This window comes from Myiozetetes cayanensis, unplaced genomic scaffold (assembly GCF_022539395.1).
Source record: "Myiozetetes cayanensis isolate MyiCay16 unplaced genomic scaffold, myiCay2020 scf12, whole genome shotgun sequence".
In the NCBI taxonomy this organism is placed as follows: domain Eukaryota; kingdom Metazoa; phylum Chordata; class Aves; order Passeriformes; family Tyrannidae; genus Myiozetetes; species Myiozetetes cayanensis.
This window is the reverse complement of record NW_026086826.1, coordinates 26,717,440-26,741,033: the sequence shown is the minus strand read 5'-3', so window position 1 is coordinate 26,741,033 and position 23,594 is coordinate 26,717,440. Positions and strand designations below refer to the sequence as shown.

Genomic DNA, 23,594 nt, shown 5'->3' with positions numbered 1-23,594 from the left:
TGTTTTTGTTTTTTGGAAGAAGAGGGTGCAAGTCCCAAATGTAGGTTCACTGGCACTGCGGCTGGCAATGACAGCCAGTGACTCTGCCTTTCTGCAAAAATGAATGTGGGAAAGTTTCTTCTTCCTCCATAAATCAAATTAGGTGAAAAATTACTAAAAGGACATCTCCATCATTCACAGGCACTTCCATAGCAACCAGTGCAGGACTGCTCGGCTGAGCGCTTCCCATTCACAGCAGGGAGGAGGGACCAGGACAGCAATGATCTCTGTGGATGCTGTTGGAGGCAATGGCAGGAAACACTTACCATGCCTTTGCAGTATGGGGTAGGACTGCTCAGAAATGTGAGCAGTGAGGTTGTTTTTTCTTCACCACTGCAATTTAGAAATCATCCTGCTGCACAGAAGGATTTGGACTCAACCTCCCCCTTCACACAGGGAAAAAGTAGGTCTCAGCATAGAGGGCACACGGTACATCAGCCTTGAACGTCCACATTATCAGGCAAAAGGCTGATGTACCCTTTGGACCTGCTCATGCCTTGGCACCTCTGCTCAAACAACCTGAAGAAAAGAGCCAGACAAATGCCACTGGTCATGGTCGTTGTAACCAAACACCTTGCCCCAGCCTGCATTACACACACTTCCGAGCAAATGTTATGCACCATCGCCCCCACCTCCGGCCCGAAAAGACATCGCATTTCCATTATCTGGAGACTCAGTCTGGCTGCGTCACTTTTAGAGTCTCTTTCCATTCTCCAAATAGTGATAGCTGGTTTTAATGTCCTCTCACATTAAGGGCAGGCAGGACAGAAGATGAAAGCAGCAGCAAAGCTCTCTGGATCCCTCTGGTCAGTAGTCAGTAGCTCCTACTGCTTCCCATCCAGGCAGTGCTCCTCCCTGAAAATACCGTCTGTAATGGGAAGAAAATCTTGGCTAACTCAGTAAATCCCATCCTTTCCCACTTGAGCATCTGCTCAGCTCGGGCTCACCCTGCTGGGAGCCGTGAGAAGTTAATGTGTCCCAGATCTCTGCCAGACTGCCCTGCCATGCCATCCCCTCAGCAGGCGCGGAGCCAGCGCGGACACAGCAGCTCCCGGCATACAACTCTACCTCTTGGCACACACAAAAAGGCTTCCCACCCCAATGGCTGTGACCTCTGGAGGGTGGGAAGAACACAGGGGCTTCTGCTTCCGTGGGTCACCCCTTTGGTGAAAGGAAGGCCATGGCATTGTCATCTTCATCACATGCAAATTAAGCATGACCTGTCGCTGGCTAATGAGGTGCCAAGGCTGGGGAAGCAGTTCCAGAGCAGCCAGGTGGCCAAGATGAGGCTTGGCCTTGAAGCCAACACACACCCTGGGTCTGGCAGGGCCACAGAGAAACGGGTGAGTCTGAAAGGGCTGAAAACATGGCGGATGCAGCTGAGGATTAGAAGGTTTGGGGGCTGGTGGAGGAACAGGATGGGGTAGGGGCAGGGATCCCAGATTTTTTCCACTTCAGATTCCCCCTGTTACTATTCTCTGTCTTTGTTGCTCAGCTCTGGGTCCAAATTCAACGTGAGAAATAAATGAGGACTTTGAAATACAAACCAGGAGTGGTTTTTGTTCTTTGGCAGGCAGCAGAAAATGGGCTTTATCCAGTGCTGCCTGGAAGCTCTACTGATGCAAAGATTTCTCCTCCCCATCCTTCCTGCCACTACTTTTACTCCTCTTGTGTCCCCCTTCCTCCCTTGCCTCTGGCCTATGTACATGGATACCAAACCCACAGGTTTATAGTTTATCTCTTTATTGTGACACAATTTTTTGGAGTGTTTTGGAAGTTGTCCTGCAGGGCAGACCAGAGATGGGTGCTGTTATCTCTGTCCTATCATGGGCCAGCCCCTGTGCCCCACTGTCTCCAACTTGTGATCCCCAGAGACACCGACAGCAGGGACAGGCTTTCCCAACTCACTCTCAGTAGCTTTCTAGGCACTGATGGTTTGTCTCATGTAAAACCCTCTTGATGGAGAGGGAACAGTGATTAAGTCCTAGGAATCCTTCCTTGCTCAGCAGGCTGGTCAACAGGGACTGGCTCCAAAGCCAAGCCAAGTGCGGTGGCTTCAAGTGGTAAAGTCTGGCTTGAGGGGGCTCTTGCCCCTGAGCTTGGAAGGGAAGTAGTGCCTGGCAGGACTCAGGATGACTTGAGCCGACAGGACCAGCAGCAAGCCTTCCTGTAGTACCAGTGAGAGCATAGCTTCACCTTCAGCACCAGCACACAGTTGGCCGTCGCTTTGTCCTCACAGGCATCTTCTGGGGAACAGAAGCACACATAGAAGGGGTTAAAAAGGAGTTGCGCTTCCCCAGCAGAGAGCAAAGAGCTCCCAAGGGCTCCTCTACCTCCCTGCCCTCCCAGACGTACCTGGTGCCTCTGTGGGGCATGGCTGGAGTTGGCAGGTCTGCCTGGCTTCTGGTTTGGAAGTGGGGTCACAGCCTTGAGCCAGCGCTTCCCCCTGGTAGCACTTCACCTCGCGCAGCCGCACACCAGCACCACACGTCTTGCTGCACTGTGGGGGTCGAGAAAGAGGAGATTGTGAGAGGCATTTTTCCTTTTCCTATAGCTCCCAACTTCTTTCTACTAGTGAGGTCTCCTGGTCTCTGCTTTGAAGACTGTTCTTGAGGAGGTTTGGATCAAATCGCACACTGATCTCAAACTTATGCTCTCTTCCTGTTACTGGAGGAGAGCATCTCTGAGTTGGGGTTGGGGCAGAGCAAGGGAGGAGTCTGCTTTCATTTTGCTTTCATCTCTTTAATGCAACTCAGATTTTTGTTTGGAGTGTTGATGCTGTGAGAGAAAATGGGTGCTGTGAGCCAGGCTCAGCTCCCCTGTCTTCTCATTCCCTAAATGTTCAGCAGCCACCATCAGAGGAAAGCAGGGGAAGACAGGACATGGACTCCTGGCAGAGGAGGGCATGGCTGTATTCTGTTTGCCTGCAGTGTGGTGCAAGCTCTTGCTTCAGGCAATAATCCACACGCTCCAAGGTTTTCTCCAGCCTGCATGTGCCAGTTCCTCAAGCTGTTGTCTGGTCTGCAGAAAGGCAGCACAGGTCCTCCTCCACCACCCAGGGCTCCGAGGCCTCCATACCCCTTCCCCACCGGCCCTACCTGAGACCAGGAGGTTGTGAACCACGTTGAACACGGCCTCCTGAAACAGGCAGCTTGTTCCTCGGGTTTCTGAGAGGCTTCACAGTGCTTCTCAGGGTACTCCCTGTACACACCGTTCTCCAGGCCCGCGCACAGCACGAGCCGGGTCTTCATCCCTCGCCCGCAGCTGGCATCGCACTGGGAAGGGAACAGAGTAGCCAGGTAACAAAGGGTGCTCAGCAGCTGCAGAGCTTCAGGTAAGCTCAGAAGCAAGGTGCTTAATGCCTGTGCTAACACCAGTGTAATGGAGGCAAGTGCTGCCCAGGTCACAGGAGCAATGGGTTTCTGCACATTTCCCAGGGAGGGGGGACAGATGCTGGTAATTAACGTTTAGCTGAGCTCACCTTGGCTGGCCTTGAGAGCAGCTACCACAGGGGACCTGGAGCAGCCAAGGTAAGACTACAAGAAGCTGGTTTTACCTTATTTTATGTGTTTCTATGTTCTCAAAAACCACGCAGTGTATGCATGTAGCAACCTACATCCTGGAGTACCAGCAAGCTTTGTGTGGGCCCAAGGGGACTGAAGTGGTGCACTGCAGGTGATGCACTGCAGGTGATGCACATGGACGAGTACTGCTGAGCCCACAGCTATGCAGGCTTAGCTGGGAGGTCTCTCTCCCTCAGGACACCACCAGAAGCAGTAGGAGGCAGGATCTACTCCCTGAGCCTCATGGAGGCAGTTGCCAGTTTGAGATTTCACTGTTTTGTGCCCTTTTTCGCCACTGCAGGGCCAGCACGGCTGGCTTTCATCCACTCTTAGTCATCCTGTGAACTCAGAGCTCCTCAGCTGAGGGAACACGGCAAAGAAGCTGGCACAGGCAAAGGTGGGGATCTCAGCTGGTCTTTCAGAGCTCTGCTGAGTTTGAAAGTCTGGACATAGCTGAAAATTGCATGGCAGGACTGTGTAGGACCCGCACTGAGGGCCAGAGCAGAGGAGGGGTATCAAACTGCCCTGGGTCCCCAGGTTTAACCAGTTTGTGCTCGTTACCAGTGCTGGGGGAGACTCAACTGAATGTAATCAGCAGCTATAAAGGGAGAAAAGTAAGAACAGAGGTTTAGCTATGGCTGGCAGGAAGAGGCCTTGGCTGCTTCCCTTTTTTCCTAGAAACTTTTTTCCTTAGTGCTTTATGAATCTGTATTTTGCTCAAGACTTCAGAGAAAGAGCCCAAGCCCCACAATTGACTCAGTGTGTCCTTCTGGACGCTCTGGGACTTGGATCAGCTTGTATGGGAAAACCTAAAGTCTTTAGGCCTTGAGCAACACAGAGCAGAAGGAGACAGGCAGAGACTGTTTGGTAGAATGGGGCACCAGGACTATGTTCACTGGACTTTAATTCCTGAGGCAAGTACACAGTCGTGGTGACTTCCAGGGTTCAGGTTTACCTACAGCTGTTATTTATCAAGGATGAGGCTGGTTTTTCTCTTTAGTGGCGGGACCAAAATCTTTTCGGGGGTGAGTGCAGGTTCTGAAAAAGCTCTGCTGAAGTGTCTGCAACTCCCAGGTGGGAGAAGAGGACAGTTTCCTTAGAACATTGCTGCCCTCCAATGGAGATCCCTGGGAAGGCAGCAAATACCACAAACCTTGGGGTGGCACAGCAGTGACAAGCTCGGGTATTCATTAGTCCTTCCCTCTTTCTATAAGGAGCTAGGACAAGGGTACAGCTCCATGGCTGGAGGTCACACTATACAACCTTGCTCTGCCAAGGGAACCGGGCTCCCACCACGTCCTGTGGGATACAGGGTAGAAAGGAGGGCTGGGGACATAGGCCTGGCTTTACCTGTTCCCACTCCTGCTCCACCCAGTGTGCAGGGCAGTTCTTGTCTCCACATGGATGGACAGCCAGGGGCTTGGTGGCTGGGTCACACTGGGAGTTGGAGATCACTTTCCCCTCCAGGTTGCGACACGCGATGAAGCGGCTCATGCGTCCCTCGCCACAAGAACCTGAGCACTTGGAGGAACAAAGGGCATTTAGACACATCAGAAAGCGGGGAAAGGGGAGAGGGTCAGTGGTGCCAGGACAGCTGAGTCCAGAGTCTAACCTTGCCACTGGGACTGTGGCACTGGATTCCAAAGTGCTTTAGAGCTACATGTAGTCAGGGGCTTCCATTCTCCAGGTGCCATGAGTTTCCCAGATTACTGAATGGAGCTCACCTCACAGTTAACCAAAATTTATAGCACAGAGAAGCAAAAATACAGATTGTTCTAGTTTCTTTTGCTTGGCAACTGCCAGAAGAAAGCCAAAGGAGAGCTGCAGGTGTCTGCCCACCTGCTCCCTCCTGCCAGCCCTGCCCCCCTGGCACTGGGAGCAAGGAGGAGCAGCCCCTCTGGACTCACCGGGCCCCAGTCCGAGGCGGTCCAGCGGCGGTCGCAGGGGGGGCCTGTGCACACCTTCTCACTGCTGGGCCTCCGGGCCTCGTCACACAGGGACACCTCCACGGAGCAGCGCACCTCCCGCCTCATCGTCCCCTGCGTGCCACACCGGGCCGAGCACTGCAAGGGGCACACCGAGTCAGCCCCGGCTCAGGGACAGAGAGAAAGGGTGGGAGGGAGCTCTGCCTCCTCCTACTGCTCTAGGAGAGAGGGGAAAGGCCCCAGCAGGGACAGAAAAAGGTGGGTCTGCCTCTGTCTTTGCTGCTCATTTATTTTGGGACCCAGAGTTCCAACACTCCAATGCTGAACTGTTGTTCAAAGTCTCTGGGCCACGACCCAAGCAGTCAAAAGTGGAAAGTCAATCAAAGGGACTTCAGTTAGGTTTTAGTTTCTCTGTATCTCCATGGTATTGTTTCCCCATTCACCCTCAGTCAGATAGAACCGTTTGGATCCTCTGGAAGAGGAAGGCAAAGCCTCTTGCTGGCAGGGCTTTCACTTGGTCAACACCCTGCTTGAGAAACGACCTTAGAAAAAATGTTTTACAATAGCCTTTGCTGAGCAGTGCTAGAACAGGGGACCTGTGGATAAAGGCAGCTCGTTTCCCAGGGATGCTGCTGGCCAGAGGCTCCCTCAGCACTCAGCATCTACCAGCCACCTTCTCCAGGGCCCATCCCAACCCCAGCTCCTCCTTATTTCTGGCAGCAAATCTCCCCTACTGCCTACCTCGGACCACTCAGAGAGCTCCCACTGGGGCCCACAGGCCTTGTTTTTGCAGGCTTTCCTCTCCATGGGCTTGGCCAGCCCCGCTGCCTCACAGAGGTCATCATAAACAGAGCTGTCAAAGCCCGGGGCCAGCATCTTCCAGCAGCGCACCGTGCGGTACTGAGAGCCCTCGCCGCAGGTCCGGGAGCACTCGCTCCATCGACTGGTCTCCCACCTCCACGAGCAGCCCCCGGGAGAGAAAGTACAGAGGAAAACACAGGTAAGTGGGACAAGAGATGTGGGGTGGCAGGGTTGTGCCTGCACATTTGGGACCCCCCTCAACCAGCAGCTGCTGCTATGAATCTGCTTATCACATATATGTCTGTGATGGTGATGGTGGTCTTGATGATGCTTTTCTCTTATCAGATCCCAAATTCCTTCCCTCTTTTTGCTTAGAAGGGGATAGAAGGGCTGTGTAAGTGCATATAGCCAAAAATGACAGTATGCTTTGAGCAGAAAGCGATCCTTACAAATATCTGTTGTCCCTCTGGACAGCTGATGCCTTTTCCACTCACCTGGGCTGGCAGTCTCTCCCTGTGCAAAATTCGTGGGTGGGTTCTGGTCGGGTCAGGGCATCGCAGTATGATTCATCCACTTCCACTCCATCGTACCTCACACACATTGCATAGGAGGTGCTGATACCTGCTGGGCAAGCAACACCCTCTCTTGGTCATGCTCAGATCAAAAAGCCTCCTCCCACCATCACTTAAATAACGGAGTGCTCACTGCATCTGAAACTCTACCTGCCACGTAAAAAATACCAGGATTCTCTCCATCAGTGCCCTAAAAGGACCTCACATGACTGATCATGTGAGACTGGAAGCCAAACCTACCTGAGGTGCAAGTGGAGCTGCAGGGGGCATAAGCTGAGACTTTCCACCGATACATGTCAGCCAAGCTGATGTCATCGTGGCCCACGGGGGTCACATCAAACTCATTGCTGTGGAAAAAGGAGGTGGCATGAGCTAAAACTGAAAAAAACTGCTGCAAACATAAAAGAGAGGAAAATTCCTCCTCTCCATTTTGGAAGATGGGAAGAAACCCAGTGCTTCTGCTCTACATCTCCCTCACCCTGGGCAAGGCAAACCACTGATGAACAGAGAGTGTAAAGCCTCGATCCACCTCCTGAATTCAACTAGCAAAGAGAAAGCATTGCTCGTGGTAAGTCTCATGTATATTATGGTCTTTCAGCCATGTGGGTGCCCTCACCCTCAGCTCACACTATCACCTTGAGAGGCATGATTGAGGTTGGAAAGGGGAGCTCAAGCAAGGTGCCTCTCATATCTTATAATGTGGCAGGGAGAGTTCCTATGTGGCTCGCCAGAAATATTTAAAAGTTGGCCCTCAGTCTTCTGCCAAAGGTTTACAGAAGTTTCACAAACTTATGTGCTCAGAGGAATGGGAATGGCAGGGCACGATGTGGTGGTAAATGTGTGTATGTGACATGCTACAGACTCCTGGCCTTCTTTACAACCACACCAGAATTGGCCTTGCAGGTTCTTCAGCAGGACCTGAAATATGTTCTGTGAGCTTTGTGTCAGGCCAGTTGTGACACTCAGTCTTTGAAGAAAGCATCTACAGCAGCTGCCATGGATAGACAGTGGTGAATGGGGACATCAAGGACAGCAGGGAGACCATCAGAGGACTGGCTTGACCCTCCCTCCCCATCTAACCATGCCCCTGTTTTGCCCAGGAGACCAAGTGCCACCTTTCAGTGCCAGGGGCTCGCAGAGGTTCTGCCTGGCTGATGTCCACGGTTGGGCTGGCACCTCGCAGAGGGCTCTCCACAGATGCCACCGTGCTGTAGTTGGCTGCTTCCCCCTGACTCCCAGCAAATGCCTCCACCTTCAAGTTCTCCAGTGAGTTCTTACGGGCCAGCCCCTTGTGGAGACCCTGTGGCCACTGGGCAGCTGCCCCAGACCATAGCCCTGCTGAGGAGTTCCTTGGGGCCATCCTGGCTGCCAGGTGCTGCAGCTCCCTACAAAAGGCAGTGTTGTGAGGGTCTCTGTGGCACAGCCTCCTGAAGAGACGTAGCCTGGAGGATGCTACGTGGCTGTTCTCCGAGAGCTCGGGTCTCCTCATGCTGTAGGGCACAGCCGTGCTGATGGAGATTTGGTTGAACCTGAGAGCTGGAAGAAAAATACAGGGATGCTTTAACTAGGCTGGATGGCTTATATTTCAGCATGTGATATTTAGCAAGGCCAAAAACATTCAGTATTTGGCCTCAAAATCATAAATTGCCACCAGAGAGCACCAACAGGCCTTACTTACTCTGACAACCTCTCTATCTGCTCTGGAGCTCCATTTAAGCTCAAGTCTGGGCCTCCAGTCCTGGGCTGAGGAATGTTGTAGATGTACATTTTTTCTTGAATTGCTTTTTGGCTCTCCAGGTTGACCTCAGATTTGACTTGCCACCTGATGGTCACTGTACTGTTGCTGGCCCTGTTGCTGTCACTGCCCTGCCTGCCAAGCTCAGGTGCTGAGGGATTGCCATGCCTGATCCCTATGGTGGCCACCCTCTCCCAGCTCCCCTTCCCCCACAGAGCTACTGGCCCTTGCTGGCTCCCCAACAGTCTCCACCCCACTCCATCATTCCCTCCTGTCCACCCTGATGGTAAAACCACCTCAGATTTCAAGAAGACCAGTGTAGACGCCTGCTTTCAATCAGAAAAACAGGAGAAGGGAAAACAAAGCAACCAACCCAACTCTGTTTCTCCACCAATTGCTGCTGCTTCCTCCTCCTCTTCCTCTCCTGCTGTGTTTGCGTGGTAAATCTGTTTGATCTGGAAGTCGTACTTCTCCTTCTCTTCACCTTGTTCCCAGCCCCAGTCCCGGGTCTGACTGGTGGAGTTGGTCTGGAAGAAGTGTGGGTGACCAAAGTCTAAATCTTCGTGCCCTTCTCTTAGAGGAAGCTGTTCACTGGTGTCATCTGGTGACAGGGAGAGCCATGTGGCGTTGAAGTCCTGGGCAGCTCTGGAGTTGGCTGGCATGGGGTGGTTCTGGCTGTTCTCTGGAAGGTGATGATAGAGGGGTCTGGCTAGAGCAGGGGCTGCGGTTTGGAGCGGCGGCATCCGTGGCACGGTGTAGTCATAAGTTATGTGTGGCATTTTCCCATTAAAGTTATAGTACTGGATGAAACAAAGAGAGAAGAAACTGCTTTCATTTTAGGGATGTGTGCTTTCCCAGAAACCTTTTCTAGCCACATCCATTTGGTGATGGATGTTGAGAGAAGACAGCATCCTCAGAAATCCAAATAGTCGCCAAGACTATCTGTCTTCCTCAGCCACCTACACATGCAGGTTTGGCTTGGTAACCAGGTTATATTCCTTTGTCTGAGAGAAGCAGGCAAGATAGGAAAGCCTAAAATTAGCTGTTCACATACCATGGTATTCAGAGACTGGTTAGTGGGCCCGTGAGCCATGATGTACTCCAGCCCATCCGAGTTCAGGCTTGAGGGCCGCCGGTACTTGAAGATGGTGCCAGCCACCCTGAAGTTCTGGGGGTTGTCAATGGCAGAGTTGCCATTGAAGAAGAAATGCCCAGATTCATCTGCAAGTGCTTTAAAGAGAGAAAAAACAGACAAATGTGACGTTCTGTGGAACAGTGGGGCTGCAGTGGCAATGAGGAGAGAAAACAGACCACCAACAAGGAAAGACCAGCAGAAAAAGAACACCAGGCCCTGCCCATAGCGAGCTTGGGTTCCAAATGTCTCTCCTGCTGCTGGAGAGACATTTGGTAGCCTTGGTTTATGGAGAGGTGAAGCACCCCTGTGGAAATGCTCACACGTGGGAATGCACAGAGCCTCCTCCCACCTCCCAGGCAGCTGAACTGGGATCTCCACATCCATCCGGCTCCTCTGCTTACCCAGGATGTTTTCTGTTTTCCTGCGCTCAATGATGAGGATGTCCATGGCACCAGCAGGGATGTTGGTGATGAACACGTAACCTGAGGAACAGAACAGAGCGTGAGGAGACCCTGAGGATGGAATAAAAAAGTCTGGGTGAGAAAATCAGCTCATGGGAAAAGTGTGTTTGTAGGGGGGCAGCGCTGCCTTTCAGGAGCAGGACGCCAAGGGCATAAATGCATGTTGCACCAGTCTGTGAGCTCTAATCCCAGGTCTGAGCACTGCTGGGTTTGGAGTCAGGAAGGAACTGCACAAGTGAAACAGTCTGGCTTTGGGTGTGTGGATGAATGTGCTTCTCACAGTCTTTCTGGCAAGAGCAGAGCAAAAAGCTTAGTAGCGATCAGGGCTGATGCAGAACAGAGGATGGAAAAAGACCATAGGTCCCCTAAGCTTCTGACTCCATGGAATTTGTCTCAGGAGTAACATAAAAATTGCCCTTTAAAGGGAGAGGAAATCAGAGGCTCCTAAAGTTGTGTGGTTTGGCAGTTTGTCTTTCTTGAAAGAAATGCAGGTCTTGTCTGTTCTGTAAGATATTAGGAGGGATGGAATGGGAGGCCAAATCTGCACCCATACTGGTAGAGGGGGTAGCACCATTTCCCCTGTTCTGGAAAGGGGCCCAAGTGCTTTTCTAGTCTGGTGTTTGTAGAGAGGGAGGCAGACTAGTGAAACAACAACAGTGTGAAATGTGAGATGTTCCAAAACATCCTCAAACCACAGTTGATTAATTACTAATGAGCATACCACAGTCTATTCCTTCTGTAGGTGGAGGACTGGGCCATCAGATTGCAAGGGGTGAATCCTCAGCCTGGTTTCAGAGGGGACTGTCCCTCAGTTGTGCCAGCCACAGGACTGGGGAAAGCAGGAGATTAAGTGCAGGCTGAAACAAAGGCTGCAACCCCCATCATAGCTTAAGCTTCAAACGAACACGTAGCACGAATAAAAGAAGATTCATTGATCCCTTTCTATTATCTGAGGTGGGCAAGATGCCAAAATCAATAGAAACAAATAGATCCCCAGATGCGTCCTATTGTAAAGAGGTGAAGGGAAACCTTACCAGCCTAATGTACAGCACATTAAACCAACCTCCTCTGATGGTTAAGTGAAAAGGACAAACCCAGGCATTTAAGCAGGGGTGGCACTCCTCAGCTCTTTCCACCAAGCAGCTGGGAAACTCCTACCCTTGTTTAAGCCAGTTGGTGGTAGGAAGTAGCAGGTGAAGTCTCTGGACTGGGTGGTAGCAGGGAGTACCTATCTGTGAGATTGCCTTTCGGAAGCTGCCCGAGACACGGTGGCAAGTGCTGCCGTCCCCTCCACACACCCTGCATCTGTCCATCGTCCGGGGTGAGTACAGGCTCCCATCGCACCCAACCGGCTGCAAAGAACAAAACAAGAGAGGGTTTCCTGGGGCCAGCTTTTCTCCACAGGGCAGGGTCTTTCCCAGGAAATGCTACTGTGCTTTTTTGGTGGGCTGAGTAATGAACAAATCTAACACCAGGCCTCAGTTTCAATTCCCTGCTTGGACCCCTTGGCCTTGCGATGAGCAGGAGGTCCAGTCATGCAATTACACTTCAAACTTTTCTACTCCTTCCTCCCAGGCCTCACCTCACACTTTCCATTGATGCAGACCCCTTGATAGGTCCTGTCCTTGCAGGAGGTACCATCCTGTGCTCGGGCCATCAGCTGCCTCTCTCCACTCCGGGTGGTGCACTGGAGGTCACAGGGCTTGTTGGAGATACTGGTGTAGTCATCTGAAGGGACAGAGGCACAGAGTCACCAGGCAGATCAAGGTGCTCAGAGACGTGGAGCAAGGAAGGGGACTTTCCCCTTATCCACACTGATAGTTTGATGTCACCTTGATGTTCTTGCTGACTGAGATGAGACCCAAAATCTACAGATTTTGTACTAGTGAAGGAGTCATGGTATGAGGCTGCAGCTGGAAACTGTGCCTAGCAGAAATAGTTCTTGCTGGCAAACCTTCTTCTTTGCCAAGAGGGCTATCGACTCTGTGGGGCATGGCCAGATACACCCCATTCAGCTGAGGAGCTGAAGCTGTAGGTGCAGATGCTCCAAGTCCTCTTAGCAGATAATTGAAAAACAGGTGAGTCCAGAAACAAGGTGATCTCAGTCTGGGCCTCAAGGGACAACTGGACACCCATGTGAAACCATCTGTCTTGACTGTGCTGGGAATGGATGAGTATCTTGTTCAGAACAACTCAGCACCAGCCTAGCGGGAAGCAGGCTGGGTGAGAGGCAGCCAAAGTGGTAGATGGCACAAGGAGCATGAACAGCCACTCTGCCAAGATGAATGCTAGTTAGCCAGGACAACCCAGAGAAGCCCGTGTCCTGTCTGCCCACCACTGCTTGCTGATGGAGGACCTGAACCAGGAGCAGTGTGGGGAGAGAGGAGGCCTGGCTGAGTGGAGGGGCTCTGTGAAGAGACAGAGAATGATTTCTCCAAAGCAGAGAGCACAGGGAAGCACTTTCAGACTAGTCAGGAGTATCTATCCCTTGTCCCCAGGACCTTCCGACCTTCCCCTTCTGTGCCTGAGGACATACTGTGGGTGTTTTCTCACCCTCATCCTTTGTGTGAAGCTGTGAAAACCCACCTGGATAGAGGGGCATCCAGTGGTAGTAGCGCTTCCCAAAGGCTTTGGCATTGAAACTGGAGCACTGCTGCTGTTTGAAGCTTGCTGTGTTGGCTGGGCAGGGCTATGGAGGGAATAAATACCATCAAAGCTCCCTATGTCACAGCCATGGTTGTGACAGCTGCTTGTCACTGCTGCATCCTTGGAGGATGAAAATGCCCTGTCCACCCTGGGAGGAATTAGCAAAGGACTTTGAGGTGTCCTAATACAGGCAGAAAGGCCAGGCCTTCGTTGCCAAGGGCCTCTCAGACAGCTGTATTTAACAGCCCTGCAAAAATTTCTTCCAGCAAAGGGAAAAGCATACAGGAAAAACTTCATCCCTCCCCTCAGCCCACAACAAATATATTTTTACGTTATTTTCCCCCATCTCCCAGTCCCAGAGAGTAAAGCCCCATTCCTGTGTCCTCAAAGGTACATCATCCACCACCCAGGAGCAGATCCTACCCCTTGTCTCTGTTCCTCTGTGGGACCAGTCCCACCCTGAGTGCTGGTGTTCTTGCAGCTCCAGGTGGGACCCCCAAAGTAAGGACCAGTCAGTACTGGAAGTGATTCTCACCTGCTGCTGGCACAGTTGGTAGTGCTTGGCTTGACCAACACACATGGTGCTGTTTGTTCCCTGGGGCATCTGGAGCCTGGAAAGCAGAAATTTTCAGACACGACCTGGGGATCTGTGAAGTACCAAGGTATTGAGGATGGCAGAGGAGTCAGGTCTGACTTAGAGGGGAGAAACAGGGCTGGCATTTTGTCAGAGCAAAGCTTTCTGGATCTAGACTGGCCAACATCTCCTCTGAAACACATTTTCAGTGCTTTTAGGTGGGCTGTGATTTTAGACTAGGTTGAGCAGACAGAGAGCAACTGCAGTATCACTGCATCTGTGTCCCTTCACCTCTGAGCTCCAAAAGGGTTGATGTGACTCAAGGGACAACAGACCCTGATGATCCATCACTTCCATGGAAGCACCCAGGATTTGCAATGGCCAGGGGAGTTGATTTCAGGATTCACTGTGCAGTAGGCAGGAAGATGGCACCTCTCATGAGGACTGGCCAGCTTAAAAGACTAACAGGAAAGGCTTGGTGCAGCTGATATACCAAAACCATGGGAATTTCAACACTTGCTGCTTTAGCTGATCCCTGGAGTTAAAAAAAATACATGAAGCCTCCCCACCCCAGCTGTGGAGTCAAGGATAGAGCCAGTGTCAAATGGAGAGAAAAATCCCTATTCTGGCAGGAGGCAAAGGGCAGAAGGGCTGCCGTGGCTGTGGGAGGTGTGGGACAGCCTCAGCCTCCATCCCTGTGCTCTGTTTCCCCCTGCTTTCCCATCATGGCCACTGGGTGCTGGGGAGGAGGAGGAGCAGCAGCAGAGACATCCAGGGAGGCCACTCCCAGAGGGAAGGTGCTGCAGCACATCTGAACCCTCACCATGCTGCCAACCAGCACACATAAAAGGAGCTTTCTGCTGCAGGAAGGAGGGCAGGCTGGGGCCCTAGTTTGAGTTTCCTCCACTCAGGAGTGCATTCATGCAGAAGGGAAAGCTTGCTGTGCTGCAGGATTCCAGCTCTCATTAACATCTCAGGAGCCTGGATCAGCAGGTTAGGGAGGTGCTGGAGGAAGAGGAGGATTTGGTGGCAAGGTAACCCAGAGGGGACAGCAGGAATTCAGGCAGCTGAAGCTCTCCAGTTCTCCCTGCTCCCTCAAATCCAGTTGACCGATACCACAACTGTAGCAGCTGTAGGGGACAAGTGGTTGTAGGGGACAAATAGAGATCCTGTCAGGTGACAGCCAGATAAATGACAGAAGGGAAAAAACTTGCCAGCTCTGCAGGGAATAAAGAGGATAAATTGCTGAGATGTGGCTGAGCTGGCTTCTGGCAGGAGTAAATCAAGTCCCCGTATGGTGTCTGGGAATACACAGCCACATCCTTAGCTGGCCACAAATCAGGGGTAGGTTGGTCAGAGCAGCCCTGGTAAGTGAGGGTTTGTGAAGGAAAGGGGAAGAAGAAAAGAGCCAGCCTTCTCCAGCCCATAGTTCTGTCATCTTTAAGTCTCCCACAGACGCCAGGAGGGGACCAACCCCTGTTCCCCGTCAGACAAGTCAAGCTGAGTGGGGGACATGTTCAGGGGTGTGCTTCTCCCCACCACTGCCTGCTCCCCCTCGCTGCATGGACAACAGCTGCCTTCCTTTCCCAGAGGCCACAGATGAGTGAATGGCCAACCCTGCAAAACAAGGAGGTTTGGCCCCAAAACGCAGGTCAGGGCACCCAATTTCTTTTCAGCCACTGACCTGGCCAAGAGCTCAGGCTGGGACAGGACTCACCTCTGTCTCAAACAGTGCCTTTCCCGGGACATCACGCCTCCTCCGCAGGACCGGGAGCAGGTGGACCAGGAGCTCCACTCTCCCCACCACTTGGTGACCTCTTCATCCCAGGGGCCATCTGCTCCCTCTGCTGCCTCACTACTGTCCTGACAGAAACAGAGCATAGTTAGCTGGAGAACCTGGCTCCTCATCATCAAAGGCAGCTGCCATGTCACCTGGATGCCTTCTGAAAGGGCAGCACCGGGACACATGTGCCAGGATCCGGGCCCTGTGGGTCACACCAGGCTCACACATCTCAAAATTCAAATTTCCTTCCAAGACTAAGTTTTGTGTGGGAAGCAGGATCTCATGATGTAGAGATGGGCTGTGGGACTGGACACAAGTGACAGCAACACCGGCTGCAGCCTGGCCCCACAGCATCACTGGGAGTACACAGGTGTCCCTCACTGGAGCTGTACTTCAATGAATAACCTTCCCTTTGTGACTAAATCAACTCAGATCCAAGCTCCTCATCCCCCAACCCTCATAGAAGTCATTTTCAAGAGTACTTCAGAGCCAGAACCTCCTGCAGGTGCTGTTGTCCCTCTTCCCCATGTACCCCACTATGCTCAGAGGGAGCAGTGTTCTCTCTCCCAGCACACCTCGCTGGGGCTGACCCTTTAAATCTGGCAAAGCTGAGCTCTCCTGGCCCCAGTGTGGTCATTGCAGCAGGCTGCTCTTGGCTGTGCCTCCACAATTCCCAGCAGGTAAGCAATTCTGTGCTTTAGCTGGATTTTTTTTCCTTGCAATAGTTCCCTGCTTAGTGTCCGATGGGCTAAAAGCTCCTGGAGATTTTGGCAAACTCGTCTGTGCAGGAATTAATCTGCTGTTTACTGAAACACAGCTGTGAGTAGTGTTAAATGCAGCCATGAGTTTAACACAGGACAGTGACTGGAAGGGATTTATCCAGCTGAAAATACTGAATGTTTCAATATTAATAGGTGAAAATTAATAATTAGCGTGCGCGTGAAGTCTGCTTTAAAGCAAGGGCTCAGGGAAGTTGTGTCAGTGCTACTGTTAGCAAAACAAGCTGGGTTTTGGTAGTGGCTCATAGCCCTGTTGCAAAAAACCCATCTGCACAGCATAACTGATGGATGTGACAGAAAACTCAGCAGGGTTTGTTCATCACTAAATGTGCTCTGCTCGCTATTTTAGTTGACTGTCTCTTGGCTTTATGCTCTTTCATGGTGTAACAAAGCCAATTGTGCTCTTCATCTTGTAGTGCAATTCCTGCCTGAGAACTTGTGTTTCCTCTGTCTGCCAACAGAGCAGCCTCTGGGCAGAGGAGATGCAGCTGGTTTATGCAAATGTTTTTAAGTTGTAACTTAAATGGTTGAAATGCCCACAGTGCCTCTTCCTGATAGCCAAAGCATGTTGGAAGAAACCTGCTCTGCTGCAAAAAAAGCATCGTGTCACCTGGTGCTTTGCTCTCTAGTGATTGCAGTAGTTGGTTTCAAAAACAATACAACAGAACTTCTCTCTGCACTTATATGTCTGGCTGCAGCTGACTTGCCTGACAGGGACCATATGCTGTGGCCGGCAGAGGAGTTGCTCAGGAGAAAAAGGAAATTTAAAAGGAACAGACATGTTTTCAAAAATACCTTTTTTTCTGTTCTTCCAAACAATCATCTCAACCTTCTTCCTGTGAGAACTTTTGTCTCACTGTTTATTATCAGACTACAAATGGAAATTCTGACTATATAGCTTCCACATTCACAAAGGAAAGAAACTGAAGGTCTCTTATTGTAAAGTGTTTTCAGTAAAATCTTTCCCTGACCCCTCCTATGCTTCTCTGTCATAAACATCTCAAGGCCTGAGGAGAAGGAGCTCTTCACAACTGTCAGGAAGGAGAATTCCAGTGATTTATCTGGTGTCAGTGCAAAAATGATTCTCCCACAGCTGGGGGAACAACCAGAGCTGGTGTCCTACCACTTCCCCGAAGAGTTACATGAAGCTCATGGACCACCTGGAGGGAAGGCATGTGGACTAAAAGCTGCAATATTTACATAGCTTTTCCCCAGGTGGCAATAAAAATAATCCTGCTCTGGGGATCTTGTGATCCAAATAGGTGAAACGAGGCAGAAGGGAAACGGGTGAAGGGAAGTGAAACAGCCTGTTCTACCCCCAGGATATAAAACAGGATTTGTGTATTTGGAGTAGTGCAAAGTTGCTGGCACCTTGTCAGGGTTACCGTTCCTGGGGTGTGTTGCCTGGATAGAGGGAGATCTGGTATGTGGTGGCAGAGCTGAGGTTTGGGGATGATCAGCATCCCTGCATTTGTGCACCTCTTTCTTATGGATAGAGTAGGATACATCTCCACACGGCACCTCTTGGGAATGACAGGAGCCCAAATGAAGATTTATTGAAGGATGCTAGTCAGAGGGACTTTTTCCTTTTAATAAAATGTGTTCCCCTGTATCCACTAGCCCTGTTCTTGCTTCCTCTCTGAGCTGGAGGAGTCAATCACTTTTTAAGTCGATTGATTTGGCTCTCAGCTTTTCCATGACCAAGCTCCCTTCTGAGTCCTTGACTAGGAGTGTTTATTTTCTAGTGTAAGCAAGGACAGTGCTGAGCTGTCCCCTTGGCCATGCCCCTTATGGCATGACTACATCAAGTCCTAGGCCTGGTGACAAGGAGGGGGAACTTCAGGTACTTAGAGCTGGGGCAGCTGGTTCCAACCTGCTGAATTCATCGTATTGTCAGAAATAAATATGCACTGACCATGAAACTCAAATGGTTCTTGTTTTTGATTGGAGATATTTGCATTTTCCAAATGTCCAGATAATAAATAAGGAATATGGGACAGACTCCAGATTAGATCAGCTCCTAGCTGTAGTTTCCCAAGCCCCCTCGACAAATCCCAAGAGTGGATTCTGGATGAGTGAATCCCCCTCCCCACCTCCTCCTCACAGAGGGAGAAGTCAAAGGGGCTTTACAACAACTCTTTTGTACTGTCCTGGTGTTATAGGAGATGCTGGAGCCGCTCTGATTTGCACTCTGCTGCAGAGTCACAGAGCAGAGTAGAAAAACCAGAGCAGCAGATACACACGAGTCCGGTCTTTGTAAGGCTGGCTCTGCCTGGGCTTGGCTGAGGTTCTGCCAAAAGCAGGTAAAAGGACCAGGTATGATTCCTTAGGTGATGAGGATTTCCATCCAGAAAAAAGAGAGACCATATTCTAGTTCAGGCAGGTGCTCTCCATGAGAATCTCTCCTGAGGTGCTTGTGGTTTGGCACCGGGTGGTTACAGAGCTGCAGCTCTTCCTCCCTTGGGCTAACCAAGGAATTCCTGTTTCTCCTCACCTTGGCTGGAAGTGAGGGCTGCCCTGCTGCCCTCTTGCTGGGGGGGAGGAGCAGAGCTTTGAACCCCATCCTGCGGGGAACTTTTCCAGGACAAAATGCCTGTCTCCAGATTTGCCAGCATCAAAGACAGGAACACCAGTCTCTAAGCCAGCATTACTGAGAGCTTTTTCTGTCTAAGCGAAGGTCGAGCAGCTGCTTCCCCTCTCCCCCCTGCCAGACAAAGGCTGCCACAAGCAAAATGCTTCAGCCCTGCACAGAAGGGTGGGCCTGGACTGACATCCTATCACATTTCCAGGCAGCCTTTCTGAAGAGTTGAAAGGGATGAAATAAATTCTCCACTGACTCTCTGTCATGCTCTGGATCAGCTCTGAGAAACCTGGGAATAACTGCAATTACCATGTCACTGGCCCAGTCTCCTGCATTGCTTATTGTTGTGCCTAATCTTGAGATTCATTAGAGCCTGACTCCTGGGAAAAAAAAAAAAAGCTGTCTGGGAAGAGAGACCACAAACATGCCTCTCTAGTTCCCTTAATAGAGGAGATGGGGGGAGGCTCTCCACTGCAGCCTGGTATGCCTTGAGGGCTGGCCCACCACTGATGGGCACAGTAGCTGTCGTAAAATGTTCTGCTCAGCCCTGTCTGAGCCTGTAAGACAACTAGAAACAGCAGCTGAAAATGAAATAAATTCTTCCCAGACCTTTTCTGAGGCCATTAACTGCATGTCCTCTACCAAAAATTTCCACGATCCCTTTACTTAAGGGCTTCTCTCTACAGCAAACCACACTACTTACTGAAATACTAAGTAGCTTCAGATGTCTGAATGCCTGGAATGAATGGCAGATTATTATCTGAGAATGAATGACCATGTTCAGCACCCCTGGTTTGGGTTCCTCCTCTCATTCTCTGACTAAAGCTGCGGTGATAGACTCTACCACAGCCATGGGGAAAAAACAATAGCATTTGCAATTATGCCCTGATGTTTTACAAAGGAATTGGTGTTTGTGCAAAGCTATTTCTCATCCTGTTATTGCTTTATCCTGCTTGGGCAGACTAGATAGTTTGCGTGCAAGATTCAATGTTGGAAGTGGACAGAAACACAAATTTTCCTTAGAAAAGTTGAAACGGTATTTGAGGAGTTTTTCATAGGGGAAGGTATCCTGAGGTAAAACAAGCAATGCAGAATAATTGCCAAGGGATGAGGAAGAACAACAATCTTCGGAAAAAACTGGCAGCTTGTTAACGATGTGAAATTGCAGCAGATAAGTAACAAAAATCCGGACATATAATGAGGCACAGATGAGAAGCAAATTAGAAAACCAGTGAACAGAAGACAGTGGAGAACTACCAAGTTCTGTTCATAAGACTGCCACGACAGAAAGCTCACAGGCAAGCGCTGCATGTCATTACAAAATACTTGATCCAAGTCAGTTGGGTCATTCCCTGCAAGTGGGACAATGCACTTATTCTGGGGCAAGCTAGTAGAAAGGATGGAAAACTGCGAAGGGGGAGAAGGGAATAACAGGCGCTGTACATGAGACATGTCTATCATCGGGATTTTCAGAGGCATTGAATGCAGCTAGGAAGGAGTCTGCTTGCCCAAATTATGGACTAAGGCTTTCTGAAACTCTTTGCATAACCATGTTTTATTTAGAAAATGGGAGAGCAAGAAGAACCTCAGGTTAATCCCCCAACCAGGACAACTTGAATCATGTAATCTGTGATCAGATTGCTCCACAAGCATCTCCTGGAGTAAGGAATTCCTCGGGGCAGACCTGGCAACAGTGCTATTGTGTGTTTGTCCTGGAGAGGGCTAAGGAGCCCTCCTCCCAACCCGGGGTACCCTCCTCTTAGGTGTTGTACAAACACAGCTGCTGGGGGCAGGGAGAACCATGAGCAGCCAAGGCTTGTGCACACATGTTGATGGAGGAGTCCATCCAGGTCAGTCCCAAATGAAGGACTTCACATTGGTTTATCCTGATCCAGTTTGCTCTGCTTGAAGTTTCTGACTTAGCCCTGCAGTTCAGGGGTAAACAGAACAGGCTGCAGATGTGTGTGGAGGTAAACACAAATTGGAAATAAGACACTCAAGCTTCGAAGTTAAGGCAAACCCCAGGACAGGAGACACTGCTGCTCCTCAAACCTGGGTTATCCAATGAAGCTGCAGTGTCTGGTCTTTTCTGTTTTTAAGATGGCTCATGTGAGCTTGCTTTGCCCCAGCCATGGGTCTGGGGGTTGGAAACACAACCCAACTCCTCTTCCTTCAGCAGAGCAGAATTCCTTAGGCAGCAAAGAAATCTGGATGTGCTCCCCTTGGGGGGCACAATGCACGCAGTGACCCGTGAGGGCAGGGGCACTGCTGGTGCCCCACAAAGCCGGGATTTCTGCCTGCTCTGCCACAGTAATGCTGGGGATTCTCCCAGGATGAGCCTGGAGAAGGAAAAGGGGACTGGCACAGGGGGTTTGGTGCTGCTGTGAAACAAGTGCCACGAGGAGGGCCAGGCTGAGGGGGTCCTTTGCGGAAGAGAGCAGGGAGTGTGGGGCTCTGATGCCTGGACATGCATCCCAGGGTTAGCGGGGAAAGCAGCTGCCTAAACCCATGCTGGGGTGGCAGGACGGACGGGGTAGGGGAAAACCTGTTGTTTCCAGTCCTAAACTGGAGCCAACCCTCTGCTAGAGATGAATGTGAAGGGACGAACGTGGGCGAAGCCCCTCCAGCTTTGGGCAAAGTCCCAAGTGGGGAAAGGCTCTGCTCCTCCATGGTCCTTCCGGAGATGCGGGACCCTCCTCCGGCATCCTCACACCCTTTTGTAAGTGCCAGGCACGGCACGAGGGCACAGCCTGGTCCTCGGGGTCAGTTCGCGGGAATGCGACAAAACCCCCCTTCTCAAGCAGCTCAGGAGTGCAGGAAGGACGCGGGGGGATCCGGAGGGCAGGAACCTGAAACCTGCGGGGAAGGGCGAGGGGCTGCGGGTCGGACCCCCGCTGCCTCCCTGCCCCGCCGCGGCTCCCCGAGGGGTGGGAAGGAAGGAGGGAAGGAGGGAGGGAAGGCAGGAAGGGGAGAAGGGGGAGGCTCTGCCGGCGCCGCTTACCTTATCGCCGAGGGGGGCGGCGGCGCGGAGGAGGAGGAGGAGGAGGAGAATGCGGGGAGCGGCGGCCATGCCGCGCTGCTGCTGCCGCTGCCGCGGAGGAGGAGGCGGCTCGGCGGCCCACCAGCGGCGGCGGCGGGCGCGGCGGGGCCCGGGGAGCGCGGCCCGGCATGGCTGGGGGAGTTAATGACTTTACAACCTGCCGGGTGGCGGGCGGCGACCCGCGGCGCGGCCGCTCGGCGGGGGAGGGACGGAGGGATGGGGATGGAGGGATGGGGATGGGACGGGGGGCCGGGCGCTCCTCGGGCCCCGCCGCGCCCCGCCTGGCCCTCGCACCGCCCTTGCTGCCGCCGCTCCCCGAGCTCCCAGGGCTCCCGCTCTCCTTCCTGCCGAGCCCCCGCTGCGGGCCCGGCACCGAGAGGTGTCTGCGGAGCCACCCATCCTCCCGAGCGGAGCCCTCCGCTCCTTTCCTCCCTCGCAAAACCCCGTTTGCCACCCGATTCTTCCTTCCTGCCCTCTTTAGGCGAGCTCTGCTTCTCAAGGCATCCCTCTGTCCGGGCTGGAGCAGCCTGTGTTCCACAGAGTGCAGCATCCCCCGGGACACGGGGAACTGCTCTTGTTGGGGTGGTGGGTGAATTACAGAATAGTCTGGTTTGGAAGGAACCTTAAAGCTCATCTCATCCGTGGGCAGGGACACCTTCCACTGTCCCAGGTTGCTCCAAGCCCCATCCAACCTGGCCTTGAACACTTCCAGGGATGGGGCAGCCACAGCTTCTCTGGGCAACCTGTGCCAGGGCCTCCCCACCCTCACAGGGAAGATTTTCTTCTTAATATCCAATCTAACCCTGCCCTCTGTCAGTGGGAAGCAATTCCCCTTTGTCCAAAGTCTCTCCCCAGGACTCTTGCAGCCTCTTTAGGCACTGGAAGGGGCTCTAAGGTCTTCCTGGAGCCTTCTCCAGGCTGAGCAACCCCAACTCCCAGCCTGTCTCCAGAGCAAAGGTGCTCCCGCCCTTAGAAGCATCTCTGTGGCCTCCTCTGGACTCACTCCAACAGGTTCATGTCCTTCTGCTATGTTGGGGGCCCCAGCAATGAGCATAGAACTCCAGGTAGAATCTTACCAGAGCAGAGTACAGGGGGAGAATCATGCTGCCTGCAACTTGAGATGAATGAATTTGCTTTCTGGTACTTTCTCTGCCCCTTTCTGGATCATCCCTTGCTGTTATTGTGATCGTGAGGCAGCTCCTGGCCAGGTGCTGCCAGTCTCCATGCTGGCACACTTTGGCCATCCCGGGAGTTGGCTGCTGTGATCTGTGGACACAGGCTGTGCAGAAATGGCATCAGGTGTCCCCAGCCTGGGGCGGGCAGCTGGGGAGCAGCGGCTTCTGCCTGCCAGATGTGCTGTAATTAGTGTGGGGAGGTGATTCCAGCACTCTGCACTGCAAGGGTTTCAGCCTCAAGGTGGAGGGAGGGGAGAGGAATGATGGAGTGTCAGCAGGGGGGGCAGGCCGGGGACTCCTGATCAAAGCTGTTTGCTGGCAGGCAGGGGTCAGGGGAGGAGGAGTTGATCCACTTCTGATCCACTCCAGGCAGAGAAAATGAGGGTGAGGAGCGCTGACAAAACACATGGTTGCACCATGAGCTGCCTTCTACAAAGGCAGGGAGGGGCAAAAAGCTTCTGAGTCAATTCCTGGCTTTCGTGCCCTGCTGCAGCCCTGTGTAATGTTCCTCTGGAGGCAGTTCCTGCCCCCCAGATAAGCAAAGCTGAGGAGAGACATGGAGGTGGGGGAGAGGCTGTGCCTAAGAAGAAAAGGGGGACCGGCTGGCTCCAGCTGGGCGAGTTTCAGTGCATCTGATCTTCTTCAGCCCCTCCCAAAACCAGTGTCAGAGCAGGAGCCCTGGCAGGCAGAAGCAGGCTACAGAGTGCAGCTCAGTACAGAGGTGTTTTGGAGAGAGAGATCTGCATGGGGTGCTCTAAGGGAGCGTGACAGGGCAAATGGCCTGT

At 52.1% G+C, this 23,594-nt stretch overlaps 1 protein-coding gene across 3 annotated transcripts; it reads right to left on the bottom strand.

Moving 5' to 3' along the window:
- Nucleotides 1-1,783: 1,783 nt before the first annotated feature.
- Nucleotides 1,784-21,714, bottom strand: LOC126635864 (ADAMTS-like protein 2). 3 transcript variants are annotated; one of them, XM_050307531.1, is made up of 18 exons: nt 21,596-21,714; nt 15,169-15,314; nt 13,413-13,488; nt 12,818-12,920; nt 11,814-11,959; nt 11,460-11,583; nt 10,172-10,252; nt 9,690-9,865; nt 9,009-9,435; nt 8,016-8,436; nt 7,141-7,247; nt 6,823-6,952; nt 6,269-6,482; nt 5,510-5,665; nt 4,953-5,123; nt 3,138-3,314; nt 2,395-2,539; nt 1,784-2,285 (listed from the first exon to the last, which is right to left on the bottom strand). In XM_050307531.1, the coding sequence occupies exons 1-18, from the start codon at nt 21,662-21,664 to the stop codon at nt 2,167-2,169; spliced, it is 2,988 nt and encodes a 995-aa protein (XP_050163488.1). In that variant the 5' UTR covers nt 21,665-21,714; the 3' UTR covers nt 1,784-2,166. The 3 variants fall into 3 exon arrangements, with proteins under 3 accessions (XP_050163488.1, XP_050163490.1, XP_050163489.1); XM_050307533.1 differs by having other exon boundaries at nt 1,784-2,282; XM_050307532.1 differs by having other exon boundaries at nt 6,823-6,949.
- Nucleotides 21,715-23,594: the final 1,880 nt, after the last annotated feature.

Bases quoted from the DNA above. Each gene is read 5' to 3' on its own strand.
- LOC126635864 (XM_050307531.1), bottom strand. From the start codon at position 21,664: ATGGCCGCCGCTCCCCGCATTCTCCTCCTCCTCCTCCTCCTCCGCGCC. The intron at 6,953-7,140 runs GTAGGTTTGGCT...TTGCTTGCCCAG, and splicing joins CAGCTCCACTTGCACCTCAG to CAGGTATCAGCACCTCCTAT. The intron at 5,124-5,509 runs GTGAGTCCAGAG...TGTTCCTCCAAG, and splicing joins CCGCCTCGGACTGGGGCCCG to TGCTCAGGTTCTTGTGGCGA.